This window comes from Schistocerca gregaria, chromosome 1, assembly GCF_023897955.1.
Source record: "Schistocerca gregaria isolate iqSchGreg1 chromosome 1, iqSchGreg1.2, whole genome shotgun sequence".
Taxonomy (NCBI): domain Eukaryota; kingdom Metazoa; phylum Arthropoda; class Insecta; order Orthoptera; family Acrididae; genus Schistocerca; species Schistocerca gregaria.
The window spans coordinates 1110184242-1110203122 of record NC_064920.1 but is presented as its reverse complement, the minus strand read 5'-3'; the positions used below and the strand labels follow the sequence as shown (position 1 = coordinate 1110203122).

The following is an 18881-nucleotide window of genomic DNA, read 5'->3' as shown; positions in this document are numbered from 1 at the left end:
AGTCTAATCAAAACAGGTACTGAAATACATATAAAACTAAAGAAAATGTGAGATAATCAAAAATTTTCTAAAAAAGGAAACGAATGAACAAAAGGAAACCATCTACATGTTTAACAAAAAATAAAACAAAAACAAATTATAAAACATTATTGAAGGTTTTATTGATAAAATATCGAATGTTCTTAGACAACACATAGAGGGTTCTTCTTAAAGTATTACTTACAAGGCACTAACAACAAAAAGAATCCGCAATTGTAGACCAAGAAGAGATGCTGTGATGAGTTTTCAGACCAAACGTAGGTTCGCCTGCCATACAATTTCCATAATGTTCAACATACCTGGAATACGTTATTGTTCGCTCAAGCTATATGCACAAATCATTCAGCGTAATAATCATACGTATATGAGATCGCTTAACAATAACTGAAAGTTTTATTTGTTTATGTGCGCGACAAATTCGGTAAGCTTGAAGCTGCAACAAAATACTGTGGTGGAAATAACAGCTGATGAAATTATTCGTTAAAACTTGTCTCGGCAACTTCTGTCCATAGTTACAGTATTTTATTTGTACCAAAATTGAGTCGGTTCGATGAGCAACATATTGAACGCGACAAGTACACACAAAGATAGTCCTTGTACTAGAATCTTATTACTGGAAAGAGAACGGGACGTACGTTCCCAGTCAGAAAATGCCGTCAACAATTAAAACATTCATTTACTTGTGAAATCACTATTAAAAACAGGTTTCATGAAAAGCACGACAATCTACTGTGCAACTTTGAAATACAACACAATAGTGGAAGTAGCAGTGGGTTAACCGACTTGCTGAAATTCTTGCTTACTTTGATTGGTAAGTCATAATACAGTCTCACATACCCAGTTCTCGCAATATTCAGTGTGGTCTTTGAGTATAATTTGTAAGGCCATTATTCGTCCCGTAACCGCTTGATACGCACAAAGGACGTATGCTGCGAGCGATTGGTGAATAAGATGTGCGGTAAAAATTCCAGTAACAGCGATATTTTACAGTTGCCCTGCTGTTTGTCTTGCCTTGATAACGGAATAAGTTTCCAGCTCGGACCAGATCCAAGGCTACTCGATCTTTAGGTCAGTACCTGATCTGTTACTCAGTCCATTTCGTTCGTCTCCAGTAACGTTTTATTTGCATATTTTCAGATTTGTAGCCCGAATGACGGTTCCGTTTGCTCTTAACAAGATTTTGGTGACTGATCAAGTCGTCGTCGCAGATTTTGCGATCGTTAATACCAGACAAGCTTGTCGTCTGAATCCTATTGAAGCTTATGTCATCACAGGAAAGATATCACAAAACGAATACATCAGTCGCCGAAACGTTGTGCAGGAGAATTAAATTGTCAACACTTTGGCACTTCCATGCGAGTCTTCTATGAATTATCCCCAAGAAACGTCAGTAATACTTATAAATTGTGTGGTTGGCAACTTATATCGTTTCTTTGTTTTACTTTTTTATGTTGGGCTGTCAGTGACTCTGTTATCGTCTTTGTAAAACATTTCCTTGAAATCCATAACAATTTAGCGTAGGTTACTTTCGCTCGTGTCAATGTGTAAATGGCGACTGGCCACAAAAATTCTCATGGACGGAATACGTTCGCTACATAGTCTGCCTCTGCAGCATTTGAAACTTATGCTGTTGTTATTGCATTTCATACTTCGTACATGAAAGCCAAGTTGTGTAATGATTACTTAATTTTTCTTTGAAAATATGAAGATAGTTACATTATTTTATAAAAAAAAAGCAGCATGTTTTCAATTTTAGTGTAGCACGAATTTTACATACGCTACATCACATTATTTTTAAAGTGTTTTAATACGCGTGTTTTACCGTAGGACTTCGTAATCTTTGATTTATTCGTGTGTTCAAACGGCTCTGAACTCTATGTGACTTAACTTCTAAGGTCATCAGTCCCCTAGAACTTAGAACTACTTAAACCTAACGACATCACACGCATCCATACCCGAGGCAGGAGCCGAACCTGCGACCGTAGCGGTCGCGCTGTTCCAGACTGTAGCGCCTAGAACCGCTCGGCCACTTCAGCCGGCCTCTTCGTGTGTTATTCGCGTTTGTGATACGTTTTTACTCCACAGTGTTTAATCATCGTTTTAGTGAACATACGTGATTCGTTGTTGAGTCTCAGGGTGAGCCACGCAGTTGCCTTTAGCCACTGTTGCTCACAAAGTTCTTGTCTATTGTATTTGCACTTGTCAGGATTTAGTTATGTGGCTTGTGTTTTTGTGAGATGTATTGCACATAGCGTTGGATTTGTTATAGCATTTTGAGGTAAGCATCATCTAAGGAATGTTACAATCCAATATTTTATCTTGCAAGTCACGTTTGTCATTGGATTTTATTTCACTTTTGTTTTGTATTTCGAACAGTACTGTGAATTTTATCTTCGACTGAAAAAGTTTGCTGAATGAAATAAAAATCAGCATTCGTGTTATGCATTTCTTAAAATATATATACCGGTATATGGTGATACCAACATGGAAAAAATGATAATATCACTCAAAAATCACTGTAATTAATATTAATGGCATGCATCCAGAGCTTTTGTTGGTCTGTTTTAAGACAGCTTTACCCTATCTGTTTATTCTTCTTGCCTAATAAGGTTCAAACTACTCCCGTCAAAAAAAGTTTTGCATCACCTCGGTTCCGAGAGTTCCGGAGCCTGTACAGAAAATTGAAATAGAGATCATCATAAACATCATTCCCTTCCTTATTATTGCTCACGAAAACCACACGTTGCATGTTGTACCACAATACAGCGAGCCCTCCAGACGACGTGGTCCAGATTGCTGTACACACCGGTACCCAGGGGCGCGTCCTCTAGCATTGACGCATGCCTGTATTCGTCGTGGTATACCATCCACAAGTTCATCAAAGCACTGTTGGTCCAAATTGTCCCACTCCTCAACGGCAAAAATGGTTCAAATGGCTCTGGGCACTATGGGACTTAACTTCTGAGGTCATCAGTCCCCTAGAACTTAGAACTACCTAAACCTAACTAACCTAAGGACATCACACACATCCATGCCCGAGGCAGGATTTCAACCTGCGACCGCAGCGGTCGCGCAGTTCCAGACTGTAGCGCCTAGAACCGCACGGCCACTCCGGCCGGCTCCTCAACGGCGATTCGGCGTAGACACCTCAGAGTGGTTGGTGGGTCACGTCGTCCAATAATAGCCCTTTTCAATCTATCCCAGGCATGTTCGATAGGGCTCATGTCTGGAGAACATGCTGGCCACTCTACTCGAGTGATGTCATTATCCTCAAGGACGTCATTCACAAGATGTGCATGATGGGGGCGCGAATTGTCATCCATCAAGACGAATGCCTCGAAAATATGCTGCCTATATGGTTGCCCTATCGGTAGGAGGATGGCATACACATATCGTACAGCCGTTACAGCGCCTTCCATGACTACCAGCGGCGTGCGTCGACCCCACATAATGTCAACCCAAAACAGCAGGTAACATCACCTTGCTGCACTCGCTGGACAGTGTGTCTAAGGTGTTCAGACTGACCGGGTTGCCTCCAAACACGTCTCCCACGATTGTCTGGTGAAGTGATGCCAATCCTGGGCGGTCCATTCGGCATGTTGTTGGGTCCATCTATACCGCACTCCCTGGCGTCGTCGTTGCAAAAATGGACCTCGCCATGGACGCTGGAAGTGAAGCTGCGCATCATGCAGCCTATTGCGCACAGTTTGAGTCGCAACACGACGTCCTGTGGCTGCACGAAAAGCATTATTCAGTATGGTGGCGTTGCTGTCCTGGTTCCTCCGATCCATAATCCGTAGGTAGCGCTCATGCACTGCAGTAGTAGCCCTTGAGCGGCCTGAGAGAGGCATGTCATCTACACTTCCTGTCTCTCAGTTTCTCCTCCATGTCTTAACAACATCGCTTTGGCTCACTCTGAGACGCCTGGACACTTCGCTTGTTGAGAGCCCTTCCTGGCAATGAGGACACGATCGAACCGCGGTTTTGGCCGTCTAGGCATGGTTGGACTACAGACAAGACAAGCCGTGTACCACCTGCCTGATGGAATGACTGGAACTGATCGGCTGTCGGACCCTCTCCGTCTAATAGACGCTGCTCGTGCATGGTTGTTTACATATTTGGGCGGATTTAGTGACATCTCTGATCAGTCAGAGGGACTGTGTCTGTGATACAATATCCACAGTCAACGTCTATCTTTAGGAGTTCCGGAACTGGGGCGTTGCAAAATGTTATTTGATGTGTGTATTAAAGTTCGAAATAATAGCATCGCAAGATTTACGTCTCCTTGCAGAATTTCGGTGAATGATACGAAACGATTGCTGCAGGGAGGTGACTGGAATCTGCCATTTCGGAAGATTCTTGCTGTTTTCATTCTTGGGATACACGTTCTAAAGTTTGTACTGAAATCATCACGCTAGCGACGTTATATCCCACTGTGCACGAACTCAACATTGATCGCTTCCTTCTTCGTAACCACGGCTACCGACATCTGGCCAGAGCAGGCGGCTTTAATAAACAACCCACCTTGCATCAACATCCCTTTCAAAGAAGGAACATACAAGACATATAACAATGGGATGATAGCGGTGATAACATTTCATATGGACGAGATACGGCAGGAGAAGTGTGACGTGAGTCTCTTTACTAACACTGTGCCACTGGGCCAAATAGCCGCAATTACAGTGGAATATTGGTGATGGATCAGAGCACGTAGCGATCAAACAGTGTCGCCATTAGAACATACCAGTGATACTACAAGTACTTGATTAGTCGCAGAGCAGAATATACAGGATGTCTCAGGCCTTTCGCGTCAAGCTGAAACAGCTGATAGTGTATCCACATCCGACTGTTTTTAGATAGGGAACCAATGGTTGGAAATGATTATCTGTTGTTATGGACATACCCAGCGTACATCGCATAACAACCTAGCTCACAGTAACTGGTCAAAGCGACGATTACCAGTCTTAATGCATGTGCTGCAACGGCGTATGGCGTTCTGCCGCACTCTCGCTTAGATTCCTGGTGTCTGCTGTACACTGGAACAGCCGGCGGGAGCTACGCAGCGTACCTCTGACCACCAGACATATTATACGCAACTTAGATTACAGCACTTGTGTCATGTGACGACCGCATGCATCGCACCGACTCATTAATCTGTGCCGCACGTACTCCACTACTCCTGTTGTCAGTTGTCCATCGCACCAAACAGCTTGCTGTGTACAGTGCATGACGTATAGTCGTGACGAGAGTTGAAAGACATGCTTTTAATGTACGGTGCCGCAGGATGTAGTGCCCGTAAAGCAACACGAATATTCAGAGAACGCTTTTCCAACAGGCGTCATTCTAAATGGCAAAGTTTATCTCCATGGATACCAGCTTACTAGAGACAGGGTCGTTCACGCCACAGAGAGCCGGCCAAGGTTCCCGCCAAATACATTTCCGAACACCAAACGTTGAGGAGAAGGTGATGAATCCTGCGGCCAACCCACCCAGCGATAAGCACCCGTCCACTTGCACGTGAAGCGAACAGTTCGAAGAAGTATACAGTCTGGACAGTACTGGTGGAACAGGTGTTACATCCCTACCATAAATAACGTGGGCAAGGATGGGGTCATTGGGTTTTCGGCCCCTTCTACACTTCTGTCAATGGATCATCCATCGCAGTGGTGTAGCGCCGAACTTTGTTCAGTTTGTATTGTTCATAGATCATACCTCATTGACCGGTGATTGTGTTTTCAACAGCCGCAACGTTTGGCGGGCACTGTCCAAGATCGCCTAATAGGATCTTAATTGCTGCCTCCCCTTTTGACTGGTGCACGGTACCTGGTGTTCCTGCGAGATGTGCTGCGAAAGTTCTTGGAGGCTGTACCACTTGTGGTAGAGCATGTGGTTTCAACATGACGGTACAGTAGCCCACTCCTATGTTAGTGGCCACGAGCACCTGAAAAACACCTACTGTCATCATTATAGTGGAAGAGGAGGTCCTGTCCCATGGCCAGCGCTATCGCCGGATCCCACATCTCTGGACTTTTTACTCTGGGGGTTCAACACGTTGATGTTTTAAATCTACATAGAAACGGATGAACACCTGCTCGCTGGGGTACAAGCCGCTTGTCTCCCGGTTGAAAAGTCTCCAGGGATCTTCGAGAGAGTGCGGCAGAATTTTGTGGTCCGTTGCCATGCATGTACTGTGACTGGCGGTCGTCACTTGGACAGTTACTATGAGCTACTTTTTCGTTATGCGCTGTACGCTGTGTACATCCATAACACAATAAATATGCATTTCCGACCACTTGTTCCCTATCTCAGTATAAGCGGTTGTGGACGCAGTATCAACTGCTTCAATTTGACCCAGAGAGTTTGAGACACCATGTATACAACAGAGCCTTCACCATTCGCCGGACTATTGCGGCGGTTTGTGGGCAGATTCGCACCCAGTATCGCAAAACTTCAGTGCCTCACTATACCTGTATGCGAAGCGTCTCTGCTTCTGGTGCTCAGATTTAGTTACTCATCTTGCTCTACGCACTACTTCGCTTTAATGTAGGTCTTAACTGCACGACAAAATTCACTGAACCCTGTATCTCTAGAAGGTTGATCTGGGTAAATCAATGGCGGTACACTGACGTGAACTGGTGAATTGCTATTGTCATCAATATAACAAGGAACATTTTCGCTGTTAAATAGTTGGTGACAACTTTCGGAGCAGGTTTTTGGCTCTCTAATGAAAACTGAACAATTCATTTTCAATGAATTTAACCCCATCTTCTGTTTGGAGTATGGGACTACAGCTGGTAAACATCCAATAAATAATACCAATCGCCGTTTTTTAGGTTATTGGGACAGTTGCTGACAGTTGTCCAAGGAGCACGCATGCCCGTAGTAATCGTTAAGAGACCAGTTAAAAGTTATGCTCTATTTTCCAACACGCAGGTTACTCGACAGAAGCAGGCCTGAAGATGTCTACATCTACATCTACATTTATACTCCACAAGCCACCCAACAGTGTGTGGAGGAGGGCACTTTACGTGCCACTGTCATTACCTCCCTTTCCTGTTCCAGTCGCGTATGGTTCGCGGGAAGAACGACTGTCTGAAAGCCTCCGTGCGCCCTCGAATCTCTCTAATTTTACATTAGTGATCTCCTCGGGAGGTATAAGTAGGGGGGAGCAATATATTCGAAACCTCATGCAGAAACGCACCCTCTCGAAACCTGGACAGCAAGCTACACCTCGATACTGAGCGCCTCTCTTGCAGAGTCTGCCACTTGAGTTTGCTAAATATCTCCGTAACGCAATCACGCTTACCAAATAAACCTGTGACGAAACGCGCCGCTCTTTTTTGGATTTTCTCTATCTCCTCCGTCAACCCGACCTGGTATGGATCCCACACTGATGAGCAATACTCAAGTATAGGTCGAACGAGGGTTTTGTAAGCCACCTCCTTTGTTGATGGACTACATTTTCTAAGGACTCTCCCAATGAATCTCAACTTGGTACCCGCCTTACCAACAATTAATTTTATATCATCATTCCACTTCAAATCGTTCCGCACGCTTACTCCCAGAAATTTTACAGAAGTAACTGCTACCAGTGTTTGTTCCGCTATCATATAATCATACAATAAAGGATCCTTGTTTCTATGTATTCGCAATATATTACCTTTGTCTATGTTAAGGGTCAGTTGCCACTCCCTGTACCAAGTGCCTATCCGCTGCAGATCTTCCTGCATTTCGCTGCAATTTTCTAATGCTGCAACTTCTCTATATACTACAGCATTATCTGCGAAAAGCCGCATGGAACTTCCGACAATATCTACTAGGTCATTTATACATATTGTGAAAAGCAATGGTCCCATAACACTCTAGAGTGGCACGCTAGAGGTTACTTTAACGTCTGTAGACGTCTCTCCATTGAAAACAACATGCTGTGTTCTGTTTGCTAAAAACTCTTCAATCCAGCCACACAGCTGGTGTGATATCCATAGGTTCTTACTTTGTTTATCAGATGGTTCAGATGGCTCTGAGCACTATGGGACTTAACATCTTAGGTCATCAGTCCCCTAGAACTTAGAACTACTTAAACCTAACTAACCTAAAGACATCACACACATCCATGCCCGAGGCAGGTTTCGAACCTGCGACCGTAGCAGTCCCGCGGTTCCGGACTGCAGCGCTAGAACCGCACGACCACCGCGGCCGGCCTTTGTTTATCAGGCGACAGTGCGGAACTGTATACGTAGTATATCGTCGAACCTGGTAGCCTAAAAATAAAACCTAAATAACGGCGACTGGTATTGTTTATTGGGAATTCATTTTCAGTTTACGTCGCTACATCAACTTACTTATTGCACATGCGCACACCTTCAAGTATCACACGTTCTCAGTCATCGAGGGCAATTCGTGAAGTTACAGGCAGTATGCCTGACCCATGAAATAGTGGGAGAACAGTAGATTTAGTTACGCGATGTGTGTCCTGCAAGCTGTGGCGCAGTGGCCGGGCCAGACTGGTAAAGAAGAGGTTTCGCGTGATCTCAGGGTCCGCAGCGAACCGAGCTACGAGATGAGTACTTCCACGGCTGGTCACGTCAAGGAAGGAGGCTGGATTTCACCACGGCGTAAAGGGACGAAAATTTGACAACGGGTGGCTGTCGAAGCTGAGCACCATGACGAGGGCCTGGTTGTGTCAAGAACTACAGAACATATACTTACTTTTAACAGTGTCTGAAGAAACAGACATTGGTGGTGACAATCTTGCATCTGTACTAAATTTATCAAATTTATTCGCAATGCGGAGCCTGTCCGGCGTTAGCTGTATTAGGTATGAATATATTACCTACTGATGACCCACGGAAAGTTGTGTCGGATATCATCAGCCTCTGTCGCGGGATGGTGTAAATAGTGACTGTGTCAGTCACTAAGTTGTGACGGCATAAAGCCTTTGTTTTATGACCGTCGTTCTATTACACTCGCCACGAACATCTCCAGGGTTCATATTGAACAACTTTTGTAAGTAACAACTAATAATAAACTCAACATTATGGTTTTCTTACTTGTTTGACCTTTTCTGCTCACATCCCATTACTAATCCACTACATATCGTAACGTTTCTAGATGTCTTTATTGGGTTCACAGCGTCAGATTTACTCCTGGTAGCCAAAACTGGAAATAATTTTTTCCACTATAATCGTTTCCATATTAATGCATAAAAATATCTACCAAGTTTCGGTGCCATACTATAATTGCAGTCCATACTGGACCTCAGTGAATAGCTACACGTAAATTATCACCATCTGGTCAACAAAATACTCTACACTTTCCATTTATCATTTCTGCAAAATTCGTTTCCATGCCTAGAAGCGTTTGTTGTTTGATGTGCCCACACGCAGGAAGTGAAGGCATTAAATCATACCAACTTTCTAGAGACTGGAGGTAGATATAGATATCATATAAAGTTTAAAGGAAAAATTCAGTATGTTGAAAGGTGGCTACACTGAGTCACAGCGCCAGAGATTGCGCCAAACATTATTATTCCGACGCCTCCACTGGTGCAGTAGTAGTTCAGAGGTTGCCGTGGGCAATACTTATTGAGAGGATGTCGGGAGCAGAGCTAGTTCAGAGGATGTCGAGTTCAGTTGTTGTTCTGTTGGGCGAGAGAGTTGATGCTGTTCGGTTGGTGTAATGTATAGATGGAAGATGTTGCAATAATCAGAGTGTATTTTTCGTCAATATATATGGAGGTAAAAAAAATTTATTTCACATTTCTTTAATGACAATGCCGCTTGGTCACAGGTTCAGTCAACAAAGCATCTGGCTCGTGTTCATGTATTAGACTTGTAATTCTGGTTTCTATGTGCAATTATAGTATTTCTGGTTTTTTAATTAGTTCATTGTAAATGGTGTTAAAATATCTTGTCGTATTGAGGAAGAACCGTGCCAGATATATGTACGTTGAGTCACACTACCACACACAGAACAGTTACACTTGTGCTTTGTTGTTTCGTAGCTTTTATAGTTGCAGGGGACTTAATTAATCAATTGTGTTAACGTAAATTTCTTGTCATTCTTTATTGTTATTTTATGCAGTCAGATTGCGTACTAATACCACTCAGGGCCAACCGGTTACGAGACTTCGTAACCGGACACACAGCTACTAAAATTATTGCATTTTAATTAAACCCCATGCAATGTTAGCTACATCTCGTACCCAATAATGTATAGCCTAACATGCACGTCCCTCAAACTCATGGTAACTCCTATTTTTCATTGTGAATATTGGAATTTAACTTACTTAATGTGGAATTGCCAGTATAATTGCGTGCCCACTGGTGACAAGCCAGTCTCGATACAGGAATATGATATAGGAATACACACGTCAGGGCTGCTACGGTAGACTCATTATCATGAGGGTTTTACGGACTCATGTATGTGGCAGTTTTAGACGGTAGGAGGAGGTATTTTGAACTATATTGAATTGTATTGCGAAGTGCAGCAAGGGAGCCACTGGGAATGCCATAGAGGGCAGTGAATATTTCATTCATAACAGACAAAGTGCATAGCGTGGGACAGAAAACTGAGGTAGCCACCCCTTCCGAAACAAAGGGATACAACCGTTCAGCACAGACAACGTGAGTGTGTTTCAACGCAGGGGACTAGTTATCTAGTGCCAGCTGTACATCCCACTGGTGGCATAACAGCTATTTTTAGGAAGTAAATATAAGTATAGGTTGTTGCCACATCGGTGGTCTTCATGGCTCCAGCTATTGCCGCTGAGGTCACAAATCGCTCGCTGTCCCAGTCTGTTTTATACGAGCCACTTTCTCGTCAAATTGGAGAACTTGTGGTACTGCGCCTCCCATACCAGCTTGGAAATCAGGCGCCAAACACCTCGTGAGTGCGTCAGAGATGCGAATCATTAACTGACTGTGCCGAGTTCAGAGCTCTTAAATCGTATGCTGAAGATTGTGCATGGGCAGAAGCAGGGTGCAGTAGCTTCGTCTGCTAACATTGGAAGTTAAGCGAATTTAACGTTACCTGTTTATGTTGAACTAACGTATTTTGTGCTTTTTGTGTCTTCTTAATCTCTTTCTGTTTTATTGTTCTCTTTATTCGCGTGAGGCACTACAAAGACTGCGATGTCGCACAAGAGATACTGTGTATCTGAAAGTAAACATTTATGACAGTTTTACAATACCCGGATGAAACACACAGACTGTACATAAATAAGAACACAAATAAATCAAAAATATTTTAATGAAAATTGTTTCAGCTCTGTAAAAGTCAACAGTATTGAATCAGAAAAATACTTTTGGTTGTCATTTGACTCTTATAAACAACACAAGGCGCAACACAGAAAATAAAAAGACACGTAATTACTGTTCGATATGTCTGTATGCATACATCTTTTCGGACAAATGTATGATATTTTGGAATGTGTTGACGACAATTTTCCTATTCGTTCATTTCCCAGTAGTGTGAGAAATTTACGATCCAACCTTCGTGAAGAACATCCGGTATGAATTTTGCTTTGGCCAACAACACACTTCATTCTGTTACAACGTTTCGACTTTTTGAACAACGGTTTGTCTCTCACTACCTCACCTTCACCAATCAGATGCAAAACTGCACAGAAAACAGCACTCGTAACACACGCAGTTTTGGCGCTGATGTGTAAACAAAAGCTTTCACTGGTGACAAGCCAGTCTCGATACAGGAATATGATATAGGAATACACACGTCAGGGCTGCTACGGTAGACTCATTATCATGAGGGTTTTACGGACTCATGTATGTGGCAGTTTTAGGCGGTAGGAGGAGGTATTTTGAACTATAGTTGCAGAAAGCGAGCATGTATTACATCTATTACGTAACTGCTATACAAGTGTTGTCTTCGCGCAGCTTCTGCAGTTTACTGTAAAACCCTGTGAAACTGAAGGTGCACTTTCCAACAAGTGCTCTTGTTTTATCGTTTCATGAAGATCCTCAAATATACTAAGCCCTTTATTGTTTAATGTAAGATAGCGACACTGTGTATACGAGATTTGGTGTTCTGTGGTGGCATCACCACTCTAATCTCCAAGCGTATGCATCCCAGTCTCTGAATACATGATTTCATCCAAATACGGAATTTGTCAAGTACACCTGGAGTGGATTTATCCATCATGAAAAATTGTTCAAACTAATTATGTAGTGACTTCTCTGTATACATGATTTTATCTTGGCCTTATGGTTCAGTATAACGAAGCCAAATAAGAAACACATAAACACAAAATAAAAGTCTAACCAACAAAATTGTTAAGGCTGTCGTAGCGACTTGTTGACAACTGCCCATTGGCTTCTGTCTTGGGTTCTTCGGTCGACATTTGACTGATGATCTTTTGACGTGTCGGCATAATGAGTGGCTGCCATTGTGGAAGCTTCATCCTCCATTGCTGGTGGGAGATGGAAGCCGAGCTCACGGCCGCAGATTTTATGTACCTGGCGCGCCAACGTCCAAGGGGTTTAGGTGGTTATTTCCAGTGCGGTTCTCCTCTTGCTACCTCCAACGATCGTTCGCTGCAACGCGGGGATCCAGGATCCGTTCACCTTGAGGGTTCCCTCTTTCCTGTTGAAGCCATTGTCATGTTTGAGTGATTCTCTGAACACGCGAGTCTGATAACTCTTATCTATAGCGAGAACATCAGTGTTGACAAATTTTACAGTGTTGTCGGTCTCGGGGAAGTGACACATCGGAAAAATAAATGTTGGGTACGGCCTTTCTGCCATACATTCCCAGAGTGACTGACAGACTCGGTTGTATAATGCGCAAACACGGTGTTAAGACTTTTTATAAACTGAGAAAGAAGATCAAAGAGTGTCTCAGATCGGCAAACTAGAAAAGGGATCCACTTGCAGTGTCGGGAATATACCGCATGCCGTGTACATGCGGAAAAGGTTATGTTGGAATGACACCAGGATCACCGAACATAAGCGGCATTGCAGGTTGGGGCAGGTGGAGAAATCAGCCGTTACGGAAAACGCGCTGTGTGAGGCCGATCATGTAGTAAAATTCGTCGACGCGGAAGTTCCCGCTCTAGAGAAGAACTATCACACTCAGTGTTCAGAGAAGCTATAGAAATATCAAAAAATGACAATAGCTTCAACAAGAAAGAAGAAAGCTTCAAGGAGAACGGATCCAGATTCCCCGTGCTACAATGAACAACCTCAAGGGGAGAATCACACCAGAAATGGCCACGGAAAAGCCCTTGGATGGTTCAAATGGCTCTGAGCACTATGGGACTTAACATCTGAGGTCATCAGTCCCCTAGAACTTAGAACTACTCAAACCTAACTAACCTAAGGACATCACACACATCCATGCCTGAGGCAGGATTCGACCCTGCGACCGTAGAGGTCGTGCGGTTCGAGACTGTAGCGCCTAGAACCGCTCGGCCACTGCGGCCAGCAAAAGCCCGTGGACACTAGGTGCGCCATGTACATATCATCTGCGATCGCGAGGTCGACTTTCATCTTCCACCACCAACGGAGGATGAAGCTCTGACAATTCCAGCCGCTCGTGCTGCTCGTGCTAGCTAATCATCAAACAAACGTCGGCCGAAGAATCCGAGACATCAGCCAACATGAGTTTGCCAAAAACGTGCTCCGTTTTGCTTTGTGTTGTGCGTTACTCGTTTTTCCTTGTCTTACAATGGAATGAGTGATGATGCTATCCCAGATACATGAAGGGATTTCGAGTACTACTGTTTCTCCCCCACAAGAATCGGCGGTGGCCACCGTCGACTGTGTCATTAGCTTCCGCGTTAAGTCCAAACCTAGGAAAGCTGCCAGTTCTGTGGGTGGCAGGTGAAACTTGTTGCTCCACATCTCTCCGGTCCACTTTATTACAAGTCTGTCACTGTTGTAGTCCGCACATTTTGGAGATTTGTTTCGAACCGACAGATGTATTCTCATGCCTAACCCACAGAGCCTGCACTGAAAGTTCCTGATTTTAAATGACAACCATCTAAAACTGGCAACACGTGCATTACACCGTGACGGTAGACAAATGTCACAGGGTACATACGTCACTATACAGGGTGAAAAGTATTTAAACCGACAAACTCTGGGAGGTTGTAGGGGACATCAAAACAAATATTTTTCCCTACTGTCATTTTTTCCTATGAGGATTACTTAAACCGGTAGAGGAAGATCATCTGGCGACAAATGAATTAAACCAAGAAACACTTTTCCATTTTTTTATGTCCAAGAGACAACACGTTAACACAACCCAATTTCAATTACAGTAGATTTTCAAAAATACCTCCATTGACACATAAACAAAGGTTACACCGTCGGATCGTGTTCTGTCTGACACGGGCAAATACTCCAGGAGTATCTTCAACTGCTGCTACTATCCGGGCAACCAGATCATCTTCTGATGCAATAGGGGTTGGGTAAACAAGGTTGCGCACCTCTCCCCACACCAAAAAAGTCCAGAGGGGATATATCTGGGGATCGAGCAAGCCATGGTACAGGACCACCTCTGCCAATCCACCTTTCTGGGAACCGTCGGTCCAGGAATCGACGCACACGACGGCTAAAATGTGCGGGCGCCCCGCCATGTTGGAACCACATGCGTTGTCTTCTAGGGAGCGGGACGTCTTATAGAAATTCTGGCAGTGCTCAGGCGAGAAAATTGTAATAGTGCCTGCCACTTAATGGCCTAGCTAGCAGATACGGCCCAATTAAACAATCCCCAACAACACCGACGAAGAACCACGCTTGATGAGCGCTAGTAACTGCGGCATGTGGGTTATCCTCACTCCAAACACGCGAATTGTGGATGTTGGAAACTCCATCACGCCCGAACGTTGCTTCATCGGTGAACAACACAGAGGATGGAAATGTAGGATGCATTTCACACTGTTCCAGGTGCCACTGCGAAAACTGTGCTCTGGGTGGATAATCAAGTGGTTCCACGTTGTGGACACGCTGTAAGTGAAACGGACGTAGCAATTGCTCTCGAAGGACTGTTCTTACATTCGCCTGATTCGTCCCCATGTTACGTGCAACTGCACGAGTGCTGATTGAAGGGTCCCGCTCCACATGCTGCAAGACATCTTCCTCAAATTGCAGCGTTTTTACCGTGCGACGGCGTCCCTGTCCAGGTAATCTGCTAAATGACCCGGTCTCAGGCAGACGTTGGTACATAGCAGCAAAGATTGTATGATGCGGGATACGGCGATTAGGATATTGTCGCCGATAAACCCGCTGTGTAGCTCGTCCGTTCTGGTGCGCTACGTATTACGCACCAACCATATCAATGTACTCACCCCGGGTGTATCGCTACATTAGTAAACAGAGACAATGCACTACTACACTGGTGGACTGCACTTGCCTACAACTGAAGAGCACAATATGCCCTCAAACAACTGAAGATCGTAATGCGGCCTCCACCGGCTTAAATAATCTTCATAGGAAAAAAATGACATTAGGGAAAATATTTGTTTTGATGTCTCCTACAAGCTCCCAGAGGTTGTCGGTTTAAATAATTTTCACCCTGTACAAGTCAGAATCAAGTCTAAGTTCTTTATGCGCTCCGGCGACAGCCACGTTCATGTGTCCTCACTGTAGACGACCGAGGCTACGAAGTCGATGGTGTGACGAGGCGACCTCACAGCTTGTCGCGCGTGTACCACTTGTTGGCGCGTGCGAGCGCGTCGGCGGCCGAGTATTTGGGCTCGTACTTGGTGCAGAGGGCGGCGCGCAGGCGCGAGAAGAGCACCACGGAGTTGAGGTAGGCGACGGCGGCGCGCGGCGACACGGGGGCGCGCAGCTGCAGCAGCGACAGCGCGCCCTCCAGCGCCGCGGCCAGCAGGTAGGCCAGCGGGGACGGCAGGTAGAGCGACGTGACGCGCATGCGCAGCCGGCCGTCCGGGCGCGCCGTGACGCGCGCGCAGAAGCGCAGCAGGTCGACCGGCGGCGTGTCGTCCGTGGCGAACAGGGGAAGCCCCGCCGCGCTCAGCACCGCCGGCTGCGGCGCCGCCAGCGCCCGCGCAGCGCACACCAGCGCCCACGCCGCATTCCCTGCACACCGCCCCACACACACTAGCCTGCTTCTCTTCACTAACGCAAACAAATAGCACTAGAACATACGAGGGTCACTCCAAAAGAACTGCACACTATTTTTTTAATCCATTCTACATGTTTGAAAGTTTTACATTGTCTAGATACATCATTTAGGAACAATATTTATATTTCTCCACATCCCTCTCAACTGCCTTACGCCATACACGTCTACATCCATACTCCGCAAGCCACCTAACGGTGTGTGACGGAGGGTACCTTGAGTACCTCTCTCGGTTCTCCCTTCTAATCCAGTGTCGTATTCAGAATGAGATTTTCACTCTGCAGCGGAGTGTGCTCTGATATGAAACTTCCTGGCAGATTAAAATTGTGTGCCCGACCGAGACTCGAACTCGGGACCTTTGCCTTTCGGGGGCAAGTGCTCTACCAACTGAGCTACCGATGCACGACTCACGACCGGTACTCACAGCTTTACTTCTGCCAGTATCCGTCTCCTTCCTTCCAAACTTTACAGAAGCTCTTCTGCGAAACATGCAGAACTAGCACTCCTGAAAGAAAGGATACTGTGGAGACATGGCTTAGCCACAGCCTGGGGGACGTTTCCAGAATGAGATTTTCACTCTGCAGCGGAGTGTGCGCTGATATGAAACTTCCTGGCAGATTAAAACTGTGTGCCCGACCGAGCTGTGAGTACCGGTCGTGAGTCGTGCATCGGTAGCTCAGTTGGTAGAGCACTTGCCCGCGAAAGGCAAAGGTCCCGAGTTCGAGTCTCGGTCGGGCACACAGTTTTAATCTGCCAGGAAGTTTCATATCAGCGCACACTCCGCTGCAGAGTGAAAATCTCATTCCGGAAACGTCCCCCAGGCTGTGGCTAAGCCATGTCTCCACAGTATCCTTTCTTTCAGGAGTGCTAGTTCTGCATGTTTCGCAGAAGAGCTTCTGTAAAGTTTGGAAGGTAGGAGACGGATACTGGCAGAAGTAAAGCTGTGAGTACCGGACGTGAGTCGTGCTTCGGTAGCTCAGTTGGTAGAGCACTTGCCCGCGAAAGGCAAAGGTCCCGAGTTCGAGTCTCGGTCGGGCACACAGTTTTAATCTGCCAGGAAGTTTCATATCAGCGCACACTCCGCTGCAGAGTGAAAATCTCATTCCGGAAACGTCCCCCAGGCTGTGGCTAAGCCATGTCTCCACAGTATCCTTTCTTTCAGGAGTGCTAGTTCTGCATGTTTCGCAGAAGAGCTTCTGTAAAGTTTGGAAGGTAGGAGACGGATACTGGCAGAAGTAAAGCTGTGAGTACCGGACGTGAGTCGTGCTTCGGTAGCTCAGTTGGTAGAGCACTTGCCCGCGAAAGGCAAAGGTCCCGAGTTCGAGTCTCGGTCGGGCACACAGTTTTAATCTGCCAGGAAGTTTCATATCAGCGCACACTCCGCTGCAGAGTGAAAATCTCATTCCGGAAACGTCCCCCAGGCTGTGGCTAAGCCATGTCTCCACAGTATCCTTTCTTTCAGGAGTGCTAGTTCTGCATGTTTCGCAGAAGAGCTTCTGTAAAGTTTGGAAGGTAGGAGACGGATACTGGCAGAAGTAAAGCTGTGAGTACCAGTCGTGAGTCGTGCATCGGTAGCTCAGTTGGTAGAGCACTTGCCTGCGAAAGGCAAGTTCGAGTCTCGGTCTGGCACACAGTTTTAATCTGCCAGGAAGTTTCAGTCTCGTATTATTCGTGGAACGGATTGTCGGTATGCTTCTGTGTGGGCTCTAATCTCTCTGATTTTATCCTCATGGTCTCTTCGCGAGATATACGTAGGAGGGAGCAATATACTGCTTGACTCTTCGGTGAAGGTATGTTCTCGAAACTTTAACAAAAGCCCGTACCGAGGTACTGAGCGTCTCTCCTGCAGAGTCTTCCACTGGAGTTCATCTATCATCTGCGTAACGCTTTCGCGATTACTACATGATCCTGTAACGAAGCACGCTACTCTCCGTTGGATCTTCTCTATCTCTTCTATCAACCCTATCTGGCACGCATCCCACACTGCTGAGCAGTATTCAAGCAGCGGGCGAACAAGCGTACTGTAACCTACTTCCTTTGTTTTCGGATTGCATTTCCTTAGGATTCTTCCAACGAATCTCAGTCTGGCATCTGCTTTACCAACGATCAACTTTATATGATCATTCCATTTTAAGTCACTCCTAATGCTTACTCCCAGATAATTTATGGAATTAACTACTTCCAGTTGCTGACCTGCTATATTGTAGCTAAATGATAAGGGATCTTTCTTTCCATGTATTCGCAGCACATTACACTTGTCTACATTGAGATTCAATTGCCATTCCGTGCACTTCGCTGCAGATCCTCCTGCATTTCAGTACAATTTTCCATTGTTACAACCTCTCGATATACCATAGCATCATCCGCAAAAAGCCTCAGTGAACTACCGATATCATCCACAAGGTCATTTATGTATATTATGAATAGCAACGGTCCTACGACACTCCCCTGCGGCACACCTGAAATCACTCTTACCTCGGAAGACTTCTCTCCATTGAGAATGACATGCTGCGTTCTGTTATCTAGGAACTCTTCAATCCAATCACACAATTGGTTCTGCACATCTGTTCGACGTCCCTTCTTGAAAACGGGGATGACCTGTGCCCTTTTCCAATCCTTTGGAACGCTACGCTCTTCCAGAGACCTACGGTATACCGCTGCAAGAAGGGGGGCAAGCTCCTTCGCGTACTCTGTGTAAAATCGAACTGGTATCCCATCAGGTCCAGCGGCCTTTCCTC

The 18881-nt window shown here is 45.4% G+C and overlaps 1 protein-coding gene and 1 non-coding gene across 2 annotated transcripts in view; both read right to left on the bottom strand.

The window, feature by feature from the left end:
* Nucleotides 1-13614: 13614 nt before the first annotated feature.
* The window catches only part of LOC126283409 (3 beta-hydroxysteroid dehydrogenase/Delta 5-->4-isomerase type 1), a 264780-nt gene continuing 259513 nt past the window's right edge, over nt 13615-18881 (bottom strand). The window contains exon 7 of the mRNA XM_049982270.1: nt 13615-16100. Within this exon, the coding sequence (XP_049838227.1) occupies nt 15688-16100 (413 nt within the window). The 3' untranslated portion in view covers nt 13615-15687. The remainder of the gene's footprint in view (nt 16101-18881) is intronic.
* Trnas-cga (transfer RNA serine (anticodon CGA)) lies at nt 16472-16546 on the bottom strand. Its single transcript has one exon. It is a non-coding gene; the product is annotated as a tRNA-Ser (tRNA).